The sequence below is a fragment of the Lissotriton helveticus genome, chromosome 7 (assembly GCF_964261635.1).
Source record: "Lissotriton helveticus chromosome 7, aLisHel1.1, whole genome shotgun sequence".
In the NCBI taxonomy this organism is placed as follows: Eukaryota; Metazoa; Chordata; class Amphibia; order Caudata; family Salamandridae; genus Lissotriton; species Lissotriton helveticus.
Window position 1 is genome coordinate 855,893,164 of NC_136068.1, and position 22,094 is coordinate 855,915,257.

The following is a 22,094-nucleotide window of genomic DNA, read 5'->3' on the forward strand; positions in this document are numbered from 1 at the left end:
GTAGAAGAACCACGGTCTATGTACAAGAATATCAAACACACACATCCGCAGCCGGGACAAGAGGATGTCAAGACCACGTCAGAGCATCGGCCTCTATGCAAGCACTTTAATCATAAAGGCCATCCGCAGCCTGAGCACAGGCACTTCAAGCCAACTGTGACTCGGGCACCCTAACCAGACAGCACTAAGCATAAAGAGTAGACGGGCACATTGAGCTAAGAGTGAAGGACTGATGAGCGCGAACAGGCGGGTCAATGTGCAAGAAAACATGCCCAGAGACAGAGATTTCAAACCTAGTGGGAAAAAACCTAGATTAGCCAAACACTCCTAACCCACACGAGAACCAGAGGTACGGACAGTCACCTCCAGGTCGCAAGAAAACCACTAACTAAGGAATAGCCCATCCACCCCATCAGATGCATCTGAGGTGAAAACCACAGACAAAACTGAAGGCAAGTGCCTGAACGTCGCCAGGAAATACACACCCAGGCAGGAACTTCTAATGACAAGAGTAAACACTGACAGGTGGTTATGTAAAGCGCTCCAATACCTTTGGGTCGAGTTTGCGCTAAATAAAACTGCAACTAACAAAAAAAACAGGGACTTCACCACTATAACGACCTGGCTCGAATCATGGTGTGGTACTTATGAAGGTGATAGACACCACAGGCCACTGAGAAACTAACAGCAACAAGATTGTCATTTCGGGCGACAGCACAGCAAGAGACAGGCATTGCAAAACAGAAAAAAATGCTTGTACTCACTTTCAAGTGGTTTCTGGGTCAAAGCACCGCTAAGCCCGATCCAGCACAGCATGACAGTCAGGTGGCCAGTCACTAACATCATGGCGATGCCACAGTGAGCGATTGATGCCGTGTTTAGGGGCTTTATGCCACGGTGTGTGTTCCGGTATATTTCAGTCCACAAAGATATGTGCGTGTTTCCGTATCTGCTATTTTATGAGTGAATCATTTTATAAACGAGTGTGTGCGCATTCTGACTGCGTTCTCGTGCCATGCTGTATATATAAGTTGATGCACGCTGTAGCTCAGCAGGAAAGGGTCACACTGTAGGCCAGGTAGAGTTTAAGTGTAAGGACCTGGAAAGGATGGGCTGAACCGATTGCCCTGCGGTGTTTTTCTTCAGTCAGATTGTGGCTCCAATCTGCTGATGTTCCTGGGTGGCTTCTTGGGCACGTCCGTGCATTCGCTGTAGGTGCGGGAGTGTGCACGTGTGGGGGCGTGCACACTGGGGTCGCAATCAGTTTGTGGCGCGTGTGTGTACACCCGAGCCATTGTGCCCGAGTGTCTGTGCAATTACTATGACCCGTAATGGTCTGTTCCATGTACGTCTGCTGGAGCCTGGAGGGTGTATGAGGGTGACTGGTGATCCTGAGGGACTGACCCGTGTGCCTCGGTGCCCGCAGATATGGCCCGGCTCCCGGGACTAACTCCTTCCAGGACTGCAGCCGAATAGTAGCTGTTTACTAAAACAGGAAGGAAGGGGCAGAATTCTTTCAAATATCTGTGATTTCGGGTCATAGAAAGAAGGAAGCTACCCATAAGGTATAAAGTAACACGGCAGATGCTTGTTTACATTGCGCTTTCTCCGTAATAAATGAGGGGCGCGAACCAGGCGCCCTGGATAAAAAAGCAAAGTAGTGCCTACTTTAAAAGATGCCGCCCTGCAGCGCAAGTTAACAGTAGTTGATCGATACTGCTTCCTCCAGAAACGGGAGAAATCAGAAGTGACGTGTCAGACCACCAGCCAACAAAGAGCAAGTTAAGAAGAGCAATGCCAGATTTCACCAATGGTAAGTGAGGAAGCAAAGAGAAATGCAATGGGTGGATTACTTCATGCCTCGTAGAAGCAGCTCATGCACTGCTCTATGCGAGACCTAAAAATAATTCATAGTCAACATGTTAAACATTAAGCACCACGTAATTGTACGATCTTCTCAAAGACACCAGTGAAAATTACGATCTTCTCAAAGACACCAGTGAAAATTAAATTAGAAGATTTCATTCTAAATTTGATTAACTGACTTCGGCAGCGCAAATTTCACACAAATGACATTGGCCATCAGAAACACCGGATCAACGTATCAATGACTTAGATTGTGCAACTTTATGCAGTGAAATGGTAAATGGAAAGATACTTATGTGTTAACTACATAATCTACAAAGCTTTTTCTTTTCTTTCTTCAAACGAAACAACTCAACACACTTAAAACTGTCACAGGGAGTTGGTAATACGCGAAAGTTTATATTTAATCTGAAATTTTGCATTTATGCAACTCATCAGATGATTTTGCCCTTCCCCACCTTCAAAGATCTTAGATACTGAATGAAGGAGGGCTTGGATTTTGCTCTAAATAAACCGTGTATGTCAACCACAGTCCTATCTCTGCCACTTGTGATTTGAACTAGCATTGAATCACTAAAGAATATCTCCTGAAGTCGACTGAATGTAGCCACTCAATGTAAATCCTTCTATAAAGAGAGACCTGAAAGTAATGTGCGTGTAATTGCGTCTTCTCTTTGTGAGGCCATTATGATCCATGCCATTGGAAAGAGGAAGTGGATTCAAAGCCGAGAGCGATCAAAGTCACCCAAAAGAAAGGCACATCTATGGGCTAACACTGCTCCGTTCTACATACATATTATTAAAGCTAGAATTATGAGAACTGTTGAAAGAGGCAGGAGCTAGTGTTGAATGTTGATGACGCCTAGTCGCCCTGGGTAGTAGTGCACTACGCAAATATATAAAATATTAAAAATAAAATGAGCAAAAATTACTTATGCAAACACAGAAAAGGGCCGACTTTTGTAAGTATGCCAGGCCTTTGTTCAAGTAGGCTATCTGGGTGAAGCTAGGTGTTTTAAATGTAAACCCTGCATTAGCTGCTAGCTGATGGGAGAGTTGGAAAGCAACTCAGGCATAGTCACATATGCTAGGATTAGGAACCGTTTGCAGGTTTATTTGTGTAGTCTCTGAAGCTCTAAAGTCTGCCCAGCAAACTCTGTGCATGTCAGTGAAGAGTATGTTGCAGTTGTCAATATGGCCCAAAACAATGCATCTTGCCACTTCGATCTCTTGCTTAGATCTGTGAGAGGTTTGCAGGAGAAAGAGGATTTTGCAGAGCACCGATAGTTTCACATTGACCGTCCTGATCACAGAATTGGTTTGGGGGCTGAATGAGAGGTTTGAGTCTTGACAGTTTGCTTTCTCTTAGTTCCTGGATGATTTAACAAATGGTAAAGAGGTAGTGTGGTTTTGATTCCTATTTCTTCAGACAATGCTTTCTCATATCCAGTGTTGGATTTGGAGTGTCCTGGTGGTAATGGTGCTGTGGCCTTCAGAGATGTTATCCAGGCGTATGTAGCATTATGATTAATGTATGCGTTATTTCTTGTGCCTAATCTCACAAACAACCCTCTCGCTATAGATTAACAGTATACTAGACAGCAAAAAGAGAGACGAGCTCTGCCCTGATATTGTCCAGAGTGAATTTCTTCTCTCTAGCAGACTAAAAATTGCACTGGAGCTTGTCAAAAAGTTGGTCATGTTCACTGCGGATGTATGTCGTTACAACGCATGCTATTACAACGCATGATTTTACGACGCAAGTTTTACAACGCAAGTCGTTACAACGACTTGCGTTGGGGGGTGCTGGATAGTAAATAGTTTAATTTACTATTCCAACTCCAGTCCCCGTGGATGGTAGGGAAGGTGTTGGATAGTAAATTAAAACTATTCCCTATCCTAGAGCGCCCTCCAGCGCAATGCGTTGTAATGACTTGCGTTGAAATGTTTCATTTGGTACATGGCACAGCCTATTGAACAATTAATCAGGATTGTAATATCCGACTTTTCAAGCATGACGCTTGTCTAAGATCAACCAGCATATTAAATGCAGTCATTTTTAATGCTAGCAATATCATCCTAAAATGAGATAGGAGGTATAACAGTCAAAGTCATAGCATTGCCAGAGTGGTTACTTTAGCGACTATTTCATCCACAAAGGCACAATGTGCACCATGCCATCCTAGATTGATTCAGTGGATTGGATGTCGCCAATTTATATGCAGACTATTAGTGGCACATCTTCAGTGTGCAAGGTTGATAAAGCGCTTATGTGTTTCACAAAAAGGGCACTTGTGACACTTTCTGTGACTCTAAAGAGGGGAGGTACCCTGAAATGCAAACCACTTTATGCACCGTAAATGCAATTGTTTAACACTTGCATGTGACTGCTTAAAGGTTTTGGGAGGAGGAAGATAGGTGCAACAATTATCCATGTCTACACATATACACACTAATTAATGTTCTTTGGTTTTCTTGTAGCAGACTAATTCCCATGTGGTACCTACCCTTGATGATAAAAGAGCCGTCAAACCTTCAAAACGTATGTGAAAATAATACAGCAATTTATTTTACTTTCAGCTATAAATGCCATTCTACAGTGTTCTAACGGTGCCTTCTTCCTTTACATTTGTTTTCAGCAGCTCCAACGGTAGACAGAAGGTCAAAACCAAGTTTACCTCTCCTACAATCAATGAGTGTCAACAACTCCTCAGTGCAAGGTCAGAAACGTATCCATCAATTTCAAGAATATGTGATTAGTTTCTGTTGTTGTCCGAGCAACGCTGTGAACACATATTAATAATGTATAATGCCCGTAGTTAGGTGCTATAGAATCAGACCATCAGGCTGTAATGAAAAATCCAGCCATGTACTTGACCTTATGCATATTGGAAACAATTTATACAAAACAAAAATTGAAAGTGCATGTAAGAAGATTGTAAGATCTGGTGGATAGATGCTTCAAAACTGGGGAAGTTTTAGGAATAATTTTGTAGAATAAGAATTTTGTACACTTGTAAGCCCTTTCATAAATCTGCAAAACTGCAATTTTATAATCCATATATTAATGTATTACAGGTTTGTAACAGTAAGGGTGTTTTTCCCTGGTATCAACTATATAAATAAAATTAAAATGGTATGACTAAGCCTAGTAGCTGATTATTAAATTCATGTATACTTGACTATAGGAAATTTTGTGGAGTGTATGTTCACATCTATTAAAATTTAGACACAATGACAATTTATAATAAAATATAGGATTGCAAAATGGATTTTTTTAAATCTACTTCAAAAGCCAGTTTTAAGCAAAGTAAAACTGTTTTCCAGTCCCATTTTGGATATATCTCATGCCATCTGGAAAAATCTGACTAGAACTAAAATATTCACTGTGAGTTTTGCACAGATCATAGACCTTCGGTAACTTGGAAGGGGTGTAATTCCACTGTAAGAGGTAGGACCCTTTCTGTTTCCCAACCCAAGTAGTCGCCCCACAAAAAAATGAAGCGATTACAGCTGGAATATACCTAGTATCACTATACAAAGGCACTTTCATGTATCTTGCAAGGTCTTTTATATCAAGAGAGAGGATGTTTCGATAAATGCTCTGTGTAACTATCTTAAAGATAATATGACTGCGGTGTTTGATTAGAGGTGTCACTAGACAAGCAACATGGGTTTCAGGGCAGCACTATAGGAGGTAGGTAAGAACTAGGGATAGAGAGGGACGGTTACTCTCATGATTCTGTCCAAAGTCTGAGAGGGAGTTGTTATTTGTTATTATGAGGCCTTTGTCAGATCCCAGAAGCATAAAGATGAAAATAGAATAACCGACAGTACCAAGCAGATCGCTCTGCATACTAGATGGTTGCCTTCAATTATTGCTCACATGCCAGGTTGAGTCAGTGCTGGAACAGCTGACTGGAGTTGGAGTAATGTAAGATGTTTCTTACTGCCACTATATACTATGTATTCTGGTCTTTCAAGACCCTCATGAGTTAGGAGAAACGGAGGGCTTTGGCAGGAACAGGAGTGATTCTGCACCTGTTTCAGAAACAATCCATTTAATTGTTATGGAGACGAATTTAACATGAAATGGAAGTCCTTATGCTAAGGACTGGGCAATTGGAACAGGATCAGCCAGACAAGGGGGCAAACTGGAGCAGGATTAAGACATAAAAGAACTTGAAGAGATTCCAGAGAACTAAAAAATAAATAATTTATGGTACATCAAGGCATTACCACAAGAGTTTGGTAGATTTGACAGTATGCATAATATTTTTCAGATTTCGTAAAATGTGTACTTTTATACAGTGCTCACTTATGTCTCCCAATCACCTGAGTAATGAATTTGGTTTTGTCTTTAGTTTGGAGAAAACAAATTCATATGAGTCACACCAATACTACCACCTAGTAATTTTCTTAAGCAAAGATTAGGAAAATGCAAAAGAAAACTGCAGAACATTTTATATGTCAGTTATTTTCACAGTGAAAAGGACAACAGGAAACCACACAGGCTTATGTTAGAGGAAACTAATGGTACTAGCATGGTGGTGAAGACTTGAAGTTAGCACACACGGGTTAGCATAGTGGTGAGAAGCACAAGTATTATCTTCGTATGTATTTTAGTCAACCTGAATGTTGGGTTCAGGAGCAGTGCTGAATGTTCCAGAGGTTCATCCTCATTGGTGCAAGCACAGACATAAAGCATTGTTGCCAGCGCCAACAGGGTAGTAGTAAACGTAGCTACTATTTTCCAGGAGAGAAACATAGCTACCGGAATGGTGGAATATCTGATCCTTGAATCACGGCTAAGGCCTATATTCACTAAGTGGCTCTCTTTCCTCATCTTCTGCGATGAAACTCTAGTTGTTCACAGCACTGAAGCTGCAGCTACAATGGATGCTCTGTAAGAGACACATCTGGTAGTTGATTACATGAGGTAGGCATAGGACAAGGGAAAGCCACCTGTTCTTCAGAATCAAAAACGGTGAGACGGGGGCTCTGGCCCTCAGTGCAGGGCTGTTAAAGGTGGGTTCCATATCCCCTCCTGTCAGTGTTTCCCACTATAATAGCAGAAAACAATGCAGATACTACATTGTACCACAATACCACATAGATGGCATAAATTCGGTGTTTTGACCGGAAATGAAAATGAACTTAAATATTTAAGGAACTCACCTAAAAACGATTTACCTCATCTCTGAATGATCCAATTTAATGAGTCATGCTAGCCAATTAACGGCCCCGAACTGGCCCTCAATCGACAGAGGTTTGTTTAAATTGTTCTACAAAATTGCAACAATAAGAATACAAAAAATAATTTTAACTGGAATCCAATTACAGGATCAGTTAGCAACCAAAGAAATACCTCTTAGATGGCCACCATCAGTCCTATGCTAAGTTGTCATTCCACATCACTGTAAAGACCTGAAAAGGAATTGCGTTCACGGTCCCCCTTTCCTCTGCCAGTAAAAATGTGAGACATGAAGAATGCATCACTCTTGAGGATTTAAATATGTCAAGTTTGAATTATGCATTAGTCGCAGCTGGCTGAGATGGAGCATGGCATACCGAGTGTTCATCACATACAGCTTCTCTTTTACAGGATTGAATTTTCACCTTCTGTCTTGGACCAGTTGTATAAAAACCTAGAAAAAAGATAGCGAGCTGCCTTTTATGCTGGATGTTCTTTCTTCTGTTGCCAATTGTAAGATCCTATCTCAATCCCAACAGTTCAGCTGTTTGATGAAGATTGATTCAGAAAAGGGGGTGGTGATGAACAGAGTGTCTGAATTAAGCAGACCACTCTTACCCAGTCCAAAGATCAGGGCTTGATCCATCACCGTTTTTTAGCTCACTGCACCATCCCAGCTCAGAACCTGGCTACATGCAAATTAGTCTGTTCCTGTCCCAGTGCAAGATGGGAACAGGGCAAACCAAACTACCAAGCCAATTCTTATACTGGGAAGGAAACAAGCTTCCGGGGACCGGTTTCTGGCATTTCACCTGTCGTCGGCCCGGCTTGCTTGAATCCTGATGGTGCAATGAGCAAGGGACTCACATCTGAGTATACCCTTCCACGCTTATGGTGGACAAAATGATTCAGAAAAGGGGGTGGTGATGAACAGAGTGTCTGAATTAAGCAGACCACTCTTACCCAGTCCAAAGATCAGGGCTTGATCCATCACCGTTTTTTAGCTCACTGCACCATCCCAGCTCAGAACCTGGCTACATGCAAATTAGTTTGTTCCTGTCCCAGTGCAAGATGGGAACAGGGCAAACCAAACTACCAAGCCAATTCTTATACTGGGAAGGAAACAAGCTTCCGGGGACCAGTTTCTGGCATTTCAGCCGTCGTCGGCCCGGCTTGCTTGAATCCTGATGGTGCAATGAGCAAGGGACTCACATCTGAGTATACCCTTCCACGCTTATGGTGGACAAAATGATTCAGAAAAGGGGGTGGTGATGAACAGAGTGTCTGAATTAAGCAGACCACTCTTACCCAGTCCAAAGATCAGGGCTTGATCCATCACCGTTTTTTAGCTCACTGCACCATCCCAGCTCAGAACCTGGCTACATGCAAATTAGTCTGTTCCTGTCCCAGTGCAAGATGGGAACAGGGCAAACCAAACTACCAAGCCAATTCTTATACTGGGAAGGAAACAAGCTTCCGGGGACCAGTTTCTGGCATTTCAGCCGTCGTCGGCCCGGCTTGCTTGAATCCTGATGGTGCAATGAGCAAGGGACTCACATCTGAGTATACCCTTCCACGCTTATGGTGGACAAAATGATTCAGAAAAGGGGGTGGTGATGAACAGAGTGTCTGAATTAAGCAGACCACTCTTACCCAGTCCAAAGATCAGGGCTTGATCCATCACCGTTTTTTAGCTCACTGCACCATCCCAGCTCAGAACCTGGCTACATGCAAATTAGTCTGTTCCTGTCCCAGTGCAAGATGGGAACAGGGCAAACCAAACTACCAAGCCAATTCTTATACTGGGAAGGAAACAAGCTTCCGGGGACCGGTTTCTGGCATTTCAGCCGTCGTCGGCCCGGCTTGCTTGAATCCTGATGGTGCAATGAGCAAGGGACTCACATCTGAGTATACCCTTCCACGCTTATGGTGGACAAAATGATTCAGAAAAGTGTGTGGTGATGAACAGAGTGTCTGAATTAAGCAGACCACTCTTACCCAGTCCAAAGATCAGGGCTTGATCCATCACCGTTTTTTAGCTCACTGCACCATCCCAGTTCAGAACCTGGCTACATGCAAATTAGTTTGTTCCTGTCCCAGTGCAAGATGGGAACAGGGCAAACCAAACTACCAGGCCAATTCTTATACTGGGAAGGAAACAAGCTTACGGGGAACGGTTTCTGGCATTTCAGCCGTCGTCGGCCCGGCTTGCTTGAATCCTGATGGTGCAATGAGCAAGGGACTCACATCTGAGTATACCCTTCCACGCTTATGGTGGACAAAATGATTCAGAAAAGGGGGTGGTGATGAACAGAGTGTCTGAATTAAGCAGACCACTTTTACCCAGTCCAAAGATCAGGGCTTGATCCATCACCGTTTTTTAGCTCACTGTACCATCCCAGCTCAGAACCTGGCTACATGCAAATTAGTCTGTTCCTGTCCCAGTGCAAGATGGGAACAGGGCAAACCAAACTACCAAGCCAATTCTTATACTGGGAAGGAAACAAGCTCCCGGGGACCGGTTTCTGGCATTTCAGCCGTCCTCAGCCCGGCTTGCTTGAATCCTGATGGTGCAATGAGCAAGGGACTCACATCTGAGTATACCCTTCCACGCTTATGGTGGACAAAATGATTCAGACCTTCCGTCCTGGTTGCACGGGATAATGCGAGTGACCTCCTTAGTAAGCTTGAGCGGGCGACCCAGCGAAGCGGCGCGGCTCATGGGAGAGCTTGGACGGGCTGCCGGCACGGTACAAGCGTTTCTCTGGGGCGACCAATGTGTGCGGCTCAGAAGAGGAGGGGAAGGCAGGATGCGGGCGACCCAGCGAAGCGGCGCGGCTCAGGGGAGAGCGGCGCTGCTCGAGGCTTGGACGGGCTGCCGGCACGAGCTGCCGAGGGGAACGAGCGAGGCACACTTCAGCGAGGCACCAGGGGCCCAGGGAGATCAGACAAGTCCCAGCAATTTGGCAGGGAAGGCACCATAGAGTCCACTGGTCCTGGGACTCTGGTCAGGGGGCAAGCTTAGTATCAAGCCCTTGGGATCACTTATAACAGAAGATCACTGTAGTACAAAATAAGACATAAAGCACACAACCAGTACCCACTGGTAACTGGTAAGTCCCCCCTACGCAATCCTAACCACCCTAGGAACAGGTCACGCAGGGAACCAGGACCTTACTAGCACCACCTGCACTAGCAAGAACAACCACCTCAGTATCACAATACAAGTAGGGGCATAGACCTGGGGACAAAAACACATGAAGCAATGCATAACATTCATTCAGAGGTGTAAGAGAAACAAGGCACATGATGTATCAACAACACATTCAGCGGTGCAGCAAAGAGCACTTTGCAGAAATCACATTAACATGAACTTACATCAAAGTCCAGGGTCCAGGTTGCGCCACTGCGCCAAGACCTAAACGTAGCAGCTGCCCACAAAGTGCTGGGCAGCTGAGGGACAGAACAGGGGGCCTAAACGCTGCAGCTGGCACTAAGTGCTGCGCAGCTGGGGAAAGGCCAGGGATGAAGGAGTGCGCCTCACTCCTAAAGTCCAGAGTACATGTCCCTAAAAGAGAGAGACCTAAACGGTGCAGCTGCCCACTAATTGCTGGGCAGCTGGAAAACAAATCTGCGACAGGGGCCCTCACTGGCCCCTCAGGAACACTGCGCCCAAAACGTTGAAGCCCTTCACAGGCTGTGAATCCATAATGGGTGCATAGGAGCACTCTGGCTCCTTAAAGAAATGCATGTCCCCCTCGTTGGAGCCACGGGGCTCTGGGAATCAGCTCTGCCTGGGGCTCTCACTAGCCCCTCAGGACTCGTAAACCAAAAAGATGCAGCCTCACTGGGCTGTTGGGGTCCCTCACGGGGGACCCGGGAACACTGGGGGTGCTTCGAGCCTCTCACTAGGCTCCGAACCCAAAATGGGGGCGGGGAGCCTCTCAGGGCTCGAAAACAAATATGAGGCCAGAGCCTCCCCGGGCTCAAAGAAGGAATGCCCCCAAGAGCTGAGGAGCTCTCTGCAGAGGCGCCGCACTCACCGTCTTCTCTTGCTCGGGGAGCGGCTACTTCTCTAGCCGCAAGCTCCTCGGGTACCGCGGGCGGGGCTCCTCCTCTCCGGGGCCTCGCCGGTCAGCCGCGGGCGGGGCTCCCTGCTTCTGCTCCTCTGTCCCGGGGCTCTCCCTTCACGTGGGAGCCCCGGCGGGCAGCTTCCGCCTGCCTCTCTCCTGCCCCCGGCCTGCCTGACTTCCAGGTCGCGGCTGCGGGGGCGGCACTTCCGGCCGGGCCGCGCTGCCATTGGGCGGCCGGCCAACCACTTCCGGGTCGCCGCGGGCAGCGCGGCGGCCCGTTTTCAGACCTGCAGAGGTTGGAGGGCAATTCACCGAGGGGTGGGCTCCCTCGAGTGAAAGGATCACGGGGATGAGCTCCCCTTCTCTGGGCAATGCCGGGTGGGCACCGGCTGTGGATCGCGGAGGGCGGCAAAAACAGGGGAGTGGGCTCCCGCGCCGATCCTCACGCAAAATGCGTGCAAACAAACGCCGGGTGGGCACCGGCCTCGGAAAACAAAGCGCTCTCAGCGCTAGCGGGACACAAAGCGCTCCAATGCGCCAGGGACAGCACACAAGCGCTTCCAGGCGCCAAAGGTGAAAGAAAAGCGCTCCCAGGCGCTGAAATAGCAAATAAAGTGCTCCCAGGCGCTAGAGCAGAGGATCACAGCGCTCCCAAGCGCTAGGAAAGAAATACAGCGCTCCCAGCGCTATGAAGGTACCAGAAGCAACAAGTCCTTCAGTAATCCAGTAATCAGCAGTCCAGGGGCTGGGCAGGGCTCAGGGAGGCAAGCCTTCCCCTGAGCCCAAGGAGCAGCACGCCCCTGGCAAGATTCAAGTTGGGAACAAGAACATTTTTCAAGAGGTCACAGCCTCTTTTTATACAGACAAATCCTTTGTCTAAGGGCATGGTGGGGGCGGAACCAGTCGCAGCTGGTTCTTGAGTACTCTTGATGGCCCAACCACCCATTTCATTCACTGGGGAGGCTAGGGTCATCAGTCACACCACAGGGGGGCGGAGCCAGCATTGTGTGGGGAAAACCCAGCCCATCCAGGACACAGGTACACTCCTCCCAGACATCACTCATGCTAATCTCACACTCACCACCGGGCAGACCCATCCAGACTTCCTGGAGCCTGGCATGCCAGCCAGCTCCAGCCAATCACACTCCAGCACCCTCACTGCACACATATCTCAATGTCCAGAAGTAGCACTTCCCTTCTAGACACATACATGCCGCATACACCATCTCGCAGCATTCACTCTCACGAGTTCACACATACTAAACTCGAGCCTGCACTCCCCATGCATCAGGAACTACCTGGGACACACACATTCCCCATGCATTCCTATAGGAGGGCAGGCCTATCTCACACACGCACTCAGGGAGCGCACGCACTTTACACTGCGTCACAGTGTCCAAGTGCGCAAAGACCAGAAATCACTATAATTTAAGGCAAAAAGTTCAGGGGTGACCCTGCCACAAGGCCCAAGTCCAACACAACCCCCTTCCAGCCAAAACGCAGGGTAGGCCAATCACCACCGTGATGGACTTCCCTGCTTGGGGCGATAGAACACGGACGCGGGCCCGCACTGCAGGGACACCCTCCGGTTCTACGCCGCGTTGATCCATAAGACAAGCACATACTTAAAAAAAAAACAGGCCCAACTAGGCTACCCCACTGGTACTCCTTAGTTGTCCACGGCTAGGACCAGGCCCTAGGCCACCCAGATACCACTGGTCCATGCCCATCCACAGAGTGGGGGGTAGTAACCCCTGGACTACACTTGCCATTCTCCACTCCCTTTCTCAGTGTAGTTCCAAACTACCACTGATCCTTCAACCTAGGGTCCGCACCCTCAGGCTGACCAGAGGTCACGGGCAAGAATGCCCCACCCTACCTCTACTTCTGAAGCACCCTCCAGAACACAACTCTCCCACCAGTTTAGGACCTGACTTCCTCAGCAGCAGTGACCACAGTCAGACCAGCACAAGAACGGTGTAGTAAGGCGTCGCACTTTGCGGGTTGCCAGATGCGGCGCAGGCGGCGGCTCGCGGACCGCGTCGAGACGGGGACGGCGAGCGGCATAGACTGCGCGGCCGAAGGCAGACGCGGCTCAGTACGGTGCCTACAGGACACCAGGCTGGTCATGACAGAGTCACCGCTCCCTCAACTGGTCTACCACCTGGGATTCAAATTCACCGGATGCACAGGGGTCAGACTTCCTCTGACCCCCTTCCAGAGTTCTGCACCCTCCCACTGTAGAACAGGGTCCCTCCACTTAAGGTAGGCCCCACCTGCTCTCAGGGTAGTACCACAACACTCAGCCAAGAACCCTAAAGATCCCTGCTAGGCCTGTACCACCCCTTCTGGGAAACACAGGGTCTCTTCACTAAAGATGAGCCCCACCTGTGTTCACAGGGGTACCCCTAGAAGACAAACCGGCCAGGACACTGGCTACAGTCGCCCTGCCGTCCAGGACAGGCAACACCTGACCCTGGCTCCCCAACCTAGGGACGCTACCCTTTGGTTAGATGCCTGGCGCACCAGGACTTCTACAAGTTGAAAACAAAAATCTAAGACTTTCTCTCCTCCTTCAGCAGCAAGGCAACCACTGCAGGTTAATACCCCATACAGCTTACCCGGTTCCTTCTCTTCAGGCAGGAGTTCCCTCTTGTAACTTCAGGACACTACATACAGTTGCCCTTACGTCCAGATCCGGAAACACCGGCTACTGGCTCCCCAACCAAGGGACGTACCTCTTTGGTCAGATGCCTGGCGCACCAGGACTTCCTTGAGGGTGACACAACTAATGTGTCGTGTACAAGCCTGCCTGACACTCAGGACAGAAGTGGCATCATCATGGTCACTCCCTGGCGACACAACCCTTCTGGTTGGCCCCTGACCCACTGGCTCTTCCACTGGGGAACCTATCCCCCTCGCACCCCTCCATCTGGACTTCTGCACCCTCCCAACTGGAGCGGTACTGCCAGACACCAGAACTACTGGAACCCTGGTTACAGAGGTTCCACGTTCTCCAGACACTCTGGAAGATCCTCCTCAAATGACCTATTGGTACAGCCTAGGCCCCCGACCTGATGTTCCCTTCAGAAACATTCCAGGCCCTGACACTGGGTTTCGGGCACCTGGAGACATGCAGTCCCACCCAATCCTTCTCCTCTTGAGACAGGACGTGAGCCCCTACACCAAGACCTAGCTGGGCTACACTGAACCTCTTCCACCACGCTGGGCTGGAAGACACCTCAGACACTCCTTTTGGAATCACTCTATCCCCTATGCCTCTCTCCTCCCAGAACATTACCAACTCCAAAATTCTGTCTCTCAACAGACCACAGAAATCAAAAAGCAGGCTCCACTATCTGCAGACGTTCTTGGGAAAAGTTCAACACACAGGACTTAGGTATCTGAACAAAACTAGCATTCAGCAAGCTCCCCATCCAGAGAACTCACAAACACATCCAGTGCCACACACCATTCATCCACACACACCCCTCCCCAGACTGGTAAGGCAGTTTCTACCACCCCTGACTTCTCAACCTGACCACACTTGACACAGGTACCATTACTCCAGGGCAGGGACTGGGGACACATGCACTCGACACACTTATTCTGCCACCACTGGATCCCACCCTTCTGGTGAATCCAGAAAACACACTGCACTTAGGGGGATGATCTACCCTCCCGAGCTAGGGACACCTAACTCAAAGTGCACAAGAAACACATTTCCACAGAAATGACATTTTCAGCAAACTTAAAACAATAATCCCCAAAATGTTTTTATCTAAAATGCAGAGTTTTGTGGTGCAGCCAGCTGCTACTAAGGTACAACGCAAACACAAATCCTTATCCCACCGCTTGCCGCCAAAGTTGGAAATGGGATCCCTGGCTGGCCAGGGCTTTCGCCAAAGTCAGTCAGAGACCACCACTCCCAAGTCAGGGCAAGGGAGTTACATGCCAAGATAACCCCTGCTCACCCTCTAGGTAACGTGGCGCGAGCAGCAAGGCTAAACTTGGAGGCGATGTAAGTTAAGTATTTGCGCATGCACCCCAGCAACAACACCCAAAGGCCCACCACAAAGGAAACTCCACACAAGGTTATATAAAAATAGCCTTTGTATTACACCAAAACACATTAGATAAAACACACACTTTACAATGTGCCAGAGGCACGGGCAGAATTTACAAGGGATTATTTACAAGACAGGGCCACCTGGACCACTGTCAGGAATAGCACTTTCTGAACGTAGAATACAATACTTATAGGCCTAGAACTTAGAACATAGCCTATCAGACAGTACCTTCCGTCCTGGTTGCACGGGATAATGCGAGTGACCTCCTTAGTAAGCTTGAGCGGGCGACCCAGCGAAGCGCGCGGCTCATGGGAGAGCGGCTCTGCTCGAGGCTTGGACGGGCTGCCGGCACGGTACAAGCGTTTCTCTGGGGCGACCAATGTGTGCGGCTCAGAAGAAGAGGGGAAGGCAGGATGCGGGCGACCCAGCGAAGCGGCGCGGCTCAGGGGAGAGCGGCGCTGCTCGAGGCTTGGACGGGCTGCCGGCAGGAGCTGCCGAGGGGAACAAGCGAGGCACACTTCAGCGAGGCACCAGGGGCCCAGGGAGATCAGACAAGTCCCAGCAATTTGGCAGGGAAGGCACCATAGAGTCCACTGGTCCTGGGACTCTGGTCAGGGGGCAAGCTTAGTATCAAGCCCTTGGGATCACTTATAACAGAAGATCACTGTAGTACAAAATAAGACATAAAGCACACAACCAGTACCCACTGGTAACTAGTAAGTCCCCCCTACGCAATCCTAACCACCCTAGGAACAGGTCACGCAGGGAACCAGGACCTTACTAGCACCACCTGCACTAGCAAGAACAACCACCTCAGTATCACAATACAAGTAGGGGCATAGACCTGGGGACAAAAACACATGATGCAATGCATAACATTCATTCAGAGGTGTAAGAGAAACAAGGCACATGATGTATCAACAACACATTCAGCGGTGCAGCAAAGAGCACTTTGCAGAAATCACATTAACATGAACTTACATCAAAGTCCAGGGTCCAGGTTGCGCCACTGCGCCAAGACCTAAACGTAGCAGCTGCCCACAAAGTGCTGGGCAGCTGAGGGACAGAACAGGGGGCCTAAACGCTGCAACTGGCACTAAGTGCTGCGCAGCCGGGGAAAGGCCAGGGATGAAGGAGTGCGCCTCACTCCTAAAGTCCAGAGTACATGTCCCTAAAAGAGAGAGACCTAAACGGTGCAGCTGCCCACTAATTGCTGGGCAGCTGGAAAAAAAATCTGCGACAGGGGCCCTCACTGGCCCCTCAGGAACACTGCGCCCAAAACGTTGGAGCCCTTCACAGGCTGTGAATCCATAATGGGTGCACAGGAGCACTCTGGCTCCTTAAAGAAATACATGTCCCCCTCGTTGGAGCCACGGGGCTCTGGGAATCAGCTCTGCCTGGGGCTCTCACTAGCCCCTCAGGACTCGTAAACCAAAAAGATGCAGCCTCACTGGGCTGTTGGGGTCCCTCACGGGGGACCCGGGAACACTGGGGGTGCTTCGAGCCTCTCACTAGGCTCCGAACCCAAAATGGGGGCTGGGAGCCTCTCAGGGCTCGAAAACAAATATGAGGCCAGAGCCTCCCCGGGTTCAAAGAAGGAATGCCCCCAAGAGCTGAGGAGCTCTCTGCAGAGGCGCCGCACTCACCGGCTTCTCTTGCTCGGTGAGCGGCTCCTTCTCCAGCCGCAAGCTCCTCGGGTACCGCGGGCGGGGCTCCTCCTCTCCGGGGCCTCGCCGGTCAGCCGCGGGCGGGGCTCCCTGCTTCTGCTCCTCTGTCCCGGGGCTCTCCCTTCACGTGGGAGCCCCGGCGGGCAGCTTCCGCCTGCCTCTCTCCTGCCCCCGGCCTGCCTGACTTCCAGGTCGCGGCAGCGGGGGCGGGACTTCCGGCCGGGCCGCGCTGCCATTGGGCGGCCGGCCAACCACTTCCGGGTCGCCGTGGGCAGCGCGGCGGCCCGTTTTCAGACCTGCAGAGGTTGGAGGGCAATTCACCGAGGGGTGGGCTCCCTCGAGTGAAAGGATCACGGGGATGAGCTCCCCTTCTCTGGGCAATGCCGGGTGGGCACCGGCTGTGGATCGCGGAGGTCGGCAAAAACAGCGGAGTGGGCTCCCGCGCCGATCCTCACGCAAAATGCGTGCAAACAAACGCCGGGTGGGCACCGGCCTCGGAAAACAAAGCGCTCTCAGCGCTAGCGGGACACAAAGCGCTCCAATGCGCCAGGGACAGCACACAAGCGCTTCCAGGCACCATAGGTGAAAGAAAAGCGCTCCCAGGCGCTGAAATAGCAAATAAAGCGCTCCCAGGTGCTAGAGCAGAGGATCACAGCGCTCCCAAGCGCTAGGAAAGAAATACAGCTCTCCCAGCGCTATGAAGGTACCAGAAGCAACAAGTCCTTCAGTAATCCAGTAATCAGCAGTCCAGGGGCTGGGCAGGGCTCAGGGAGGCAAGCCTTCCCCTGAGCCCAAGGAGCAGCACGCCCCTGGCAAGATTCAAGTTGGGAACAAGAACATTTTTCAAGAGGTCACAGCCTCTTTTTATACAGACAAATCCTTTGTCTAAGGGCATGGTGGGGGCGGAACCAGTCGCAGCTGGTTCTTGAGTACTCTTGATGGCCCAACCACCCATTTCATTCACTGGGGAGGCTAGGGTCATCAGTCACACCACAGGGGGGCGGAGCCAGCATTGTGTGGGGAAAACCCAGCCCATCCAGGACACAGGTACACTCCTCCCAGACATCACTCATGCTAATCTCACACTCACCACCGGGCAGACCCATCCAGACTTCCTGGAGCCTGGCATGCCAGCCAGCTCCAGCCAATCACACTCCAGCACCCTCACTGCACACATATCTCAATGTCCAGAAGTAGCACTTCCCTTCTAGACACATACATGCCGCATACACCATCTCGCAGCATTCACTCTCACGAGTTCACACATACTAAACTCGAGCCTGCACTCCCCATGCATCAGGAACTACCTGGGACACACACATTCCCCATGCATTCCTATAGGAGGGCAGGCCTATCTCACACACGCACTCAGGGAGCGCACGCACTTTACACTGCGTCACAGTGTCCAAGTGCGCAAAGACCAGAAATCACTATAATTTAAGGCAAAAAGTTCAGGGGTGACCCTGCCACAAGGCCCAAGTCCAACAGTGGACAAAATGATTCAGAAAAGGGGGTGGTGATGAACAGAGTGTCTGAATTAAGCAGACCACTCTTACCCAGTCCAAAGATCAGGGCTTGATCCATCACCGTTTTTTAGCTCACTGCACCATCCCAGCTCAGAACCTGGCTACATGCAAATTAGTCTGTTCCTGTCCCAGTGCAAGATGGGAACAGGGCAAACCAAACTACCAAGCCAATTCTTATACTGGGAAGGAAACAAGCTTCCGGGGACCGGTTTCTGGCATTTCAGCCGTCGTCTGCCCGGCTTGCTTGAATCCTGATGGTGCAATGAGCAAGGGACTCACATCTGAGTATACCCTTCCACGCTTATGGTGGACAAAATGATTCAGAAAAGGGGGTGGTGATGAACAGAGTGTCTGAATTAAGCAGACCACTCTTACCCAGTCCAAAGATCAGGGCTTGATCCATCACCGTTTTTTAGCTCACTGCACCATCCCAGCTCAGAACCTGGCTACATGCAAATTAGTCTGTTCCTGTCCCAGTGCAAGATGGGAACAGGGCAAACCAAACTACCAAGCCAATTCTTATACTGGGAAGGAAACAAGCTTCCGGGGACCGGTTTCTGGCATTTCAGCCGTCGTCGGCCCGGCTTGCTTGAATCCTGATGGTGCAATGAACAAGGGACTCACATCTGAGTATACCCGTCCACGCTTATGGTGGACAAAATGATTCAGAAAAGGGGGTGGTGATGAACAGAGTGTCTGAATTAAGCAGACCACTCTTACCCAGTCCAAAGATCAGGGCTTGATCCATCACCGTTTTTTAGCTCACTGCACCATCCCAGCTCAGAACCTGGCTACATGCAAATTAGTCGGTTCCTGTGCCAGTGCAAGATGGGAACAGGGCAAACCAAACTACCAAGCCAGTTCTTATACTGGGAAGGAAACAAGCTTCCGGGGACCGGTTTCTGGCATTTCAGCCGTCGTCGGCCCGGCTTGCTTGAATCCTGATGGTGCAATGAGCAAGGGACTCACATCTGAGTATACCCTTCCACGCTTATGGTGGACAAAATGATTCAGAAAAGGGGGTGGTGATGAACAGAGTGTCTGAATTCAGCAGACCACTCTTACCCAGTCCAAAGATCAGGGCTTGATCCATCACCGTTTTTTAGCTCACTGCACCATCCCAGCTCAGAACCTGGCTACATGCAAATTAGTCTGTTCCTGTCCCAGTGCAAGATGGGAACAGGGCAAACCAAACTACCAAGCCAATTCTTATACTGGGAAGAAAACAAGCTTCCGGGGACCGGTTTCTGGCATTTCAGCCGTCGTCGGCCCGGCTTGCTTGAATCCTGATGGTGCAATGAGCAAGGGACTCACATCTGAGTATACCCTTCCACGCTTATGGTGGACAAAATGATTCAGAAAAGGGGGTGGTGATGAACAGAGTGTCTGAATTAAGCAGACCACTCTTACCCAGTCCAAAGATCAGGGCTTGATCCATCACCGTTTTTTAGCTCACTGCACCATCCCAGCTCAGAACCTGGCTACATGCAAATTAGTCTGTTCCTGTCCCATTGCAAGATGGGAACAGGGCAAACCAAACTACCAAGCCAATTCTTATACTGGGAAGGAAACAAGCTTCCGGGGAGCTTGTAGCTTGTATCCTTTCTGGTGAAGAATTGGCTTGGTAGTTTGGTCTGCCCTGTTCCCATGATGCACTGGGCCAGGGACAGACTAATTTGCATATAGCCAGGTTCTGAGCTGGGATGGGGCAGTGAGCTAAATAACGGTGATGGATCAAGCCCTGATCTTTGGACTGGGTAAGAGTGGTCTGCTTAATTCAGGCACTCTGGTTATCACCACCCCCTTTTCTGAATCGTTTTTGGCCACTATAGGTGTGGCAGGGTATACTCAGACATGAGTCCCTTGCTCACTGCTCCATCAAGATTCAAGCAAGCCGGGCCGACGATGCTGAAATGCCAGAAACCGGTCCCCGGTAGCTTGCATCCTTTCTGGTGAAGAATTGGCTTGGTAGTTTGGTCTGCCCTGTTCCCATGATGCACTGGGCCAGGGACAGACTAATTTGCATATAGCCAGGTTCTGAGCTGGGATGGGGCAGTGAGCTAAATAACGGTGATGGATCAAGCCCTGATCTTTGGACTGGGTAAGAGTGGTCTGCTTAATTCAGGCACTCTGTTCATCACCACCCCCTTTTCTGAATCGTTTTTGGCCACTATAGGTGTGGCAGGGTATACTCAGACATGAGTCCCTTGCTCACTGCTCCATCAGGATTCAAGCAAGCCGGGCCGACGAGGCTGAAATGCCAGAAACCGGTCCCCGGTAGCTTGTATCCTTTGTGGTGAAGAATTGGCTTGGTAGTTTGGTCTGCCCTGTTCCCATGATGCACTGGGCCAGGGACAGACTAATTTGCATATAGCCAGGTTCTGAGCTGGGATGGGGCAGTGAGCTAAATAACGGTGATGCATCAAGCCCTGAACTTTGGACTGGGTAAGAGTGGTCTGCTTAATTCAGGCACTCTGTTCATCACCACCCCCTTTTCTGAATCGTTTTTGGCCACTATAGGTGTGGCAGGGTATACTCAGACATGAGTCCCTTGCTCACTGCTCCATCAGGATTCAAGCAAGCCGGGCCGACGAGGCTGAAATGCCAGAAACCGGTCCCCGGTAGCTTGTATCCTTTCTGGTGAAGAATTGGCTTGGTAGTTTGGTCTGCCCTGTTCCCATGATGCACTGGGCCAGGGACAGACTAATTTGCATATAGCCAGGTTCTGAGCTGGGATGGGGCAGTGAGCTAAATAACGGTGATGGATCAAGCCCTGATCTTTGGACTGGGTAAGAGTGGTCTGCTTAATTCAGGCACTCTGGTTATCACCACCCCCTTTTCTGAATCGTTTTTGGCCACTATAGGTGTGGCAGGGTATACTCAGACATGAGTCCCTTGCTCACTGCTCCATCAGGATTCAAGCAAGCCGGGCCGACGAGGCAGAAATGCCAGAAACCGGTCCCCGGTAGCTTGTATCCTTTCTGGTGAAGAATTGGCTTGGTAGTTTGGTCTGCCCTGTTCCCATGATGCACTGGGCCAGGGACAGACTAATTTGCATATAGCCAGGTTCTGAGCTGGGATGGGGCAGTGAGCTAAATAACGGTGATGGATCAAGCCCTGATCTTTGGACTGGGTAAGAGTGGTCTGCTTAATTCAGGCACTCTGTTCATCACCGACCCCCTTTTCTGAATCGTTTTCGGCCACTATAGGTGTGGCAGGGTATACTCAGACATGAGTCCCTTGCTCACTGCTCCATCAGGATTCAAGCAAGCCGGGCCGACGAGGCTGCAAATGCCAGAAACCGGTCCCCGGTAGCTTGTATCCTTTCTGGTGAAGAATTGGCTTGGTAGTTTGGTCTGCCCTGTTCCCATGATGCACTGGGCCAGGGACAGACTAATTTGCATATAGCCAGGTTCTGAGCTGGGATGGGGCAGTGAGCTAAATAACGGTGATGGATCAAGCCCTGATCTTTGGACTGGGTAAGAGTGGTCTGCTTAATTCAGGCACTCTGTTCATCACCACCCCTTTTTCTGAATCGTTTTTGGCCACTATAGGTGTGGCAGGGTATACTCAGACATGAGTCCCTTGCTCACTGCTCCATCAGGATTCAAGCAAGCCGGGCCGACGAGGCTGAAATGCCAGAAACCGGTCCCCGGTAGCTTGTATCCTTTCTGGTGAAGAATTGGCTTGGTAGTTTG

At 49.7% G+C, this 22,094-nt stretch overlaps 1 protein-coding gene across 7 annotated transcripts in view; it reads left to right on the forward strand.

Annotated features, from left to right (window-relative positions):
• The window catches only part of LCP2 (lymphocyte cytosolic protein 2), a 665,418-nt gene that overhangs the window by 483,938 nt on the left and 159,386 nt on the right, over positions 1-22,094 (forward strand). For 3 of the 7 annotated variants that reach the window (XM_078653368.1, XM_078653363.1, XM_078653366.1), the window contains exons 9-10: positions 4,348-4,408; positions 4,506-4,586. In XM_078653368.1, the coding sequence (XP_078509494.1) occupies positions 4,348-4,408; positions 4,506-4,586 (142 nt within the window). The remainder of the gene's footprint in view (positions 1-4,347; positions 4,409-4,505; positions 4,587-22,094) is intronic. The other 4 variants (XM_078653370.1, XM_078653364.1, XM_078653365.1 and 1 more) reach the window with 3 other exon arrangements.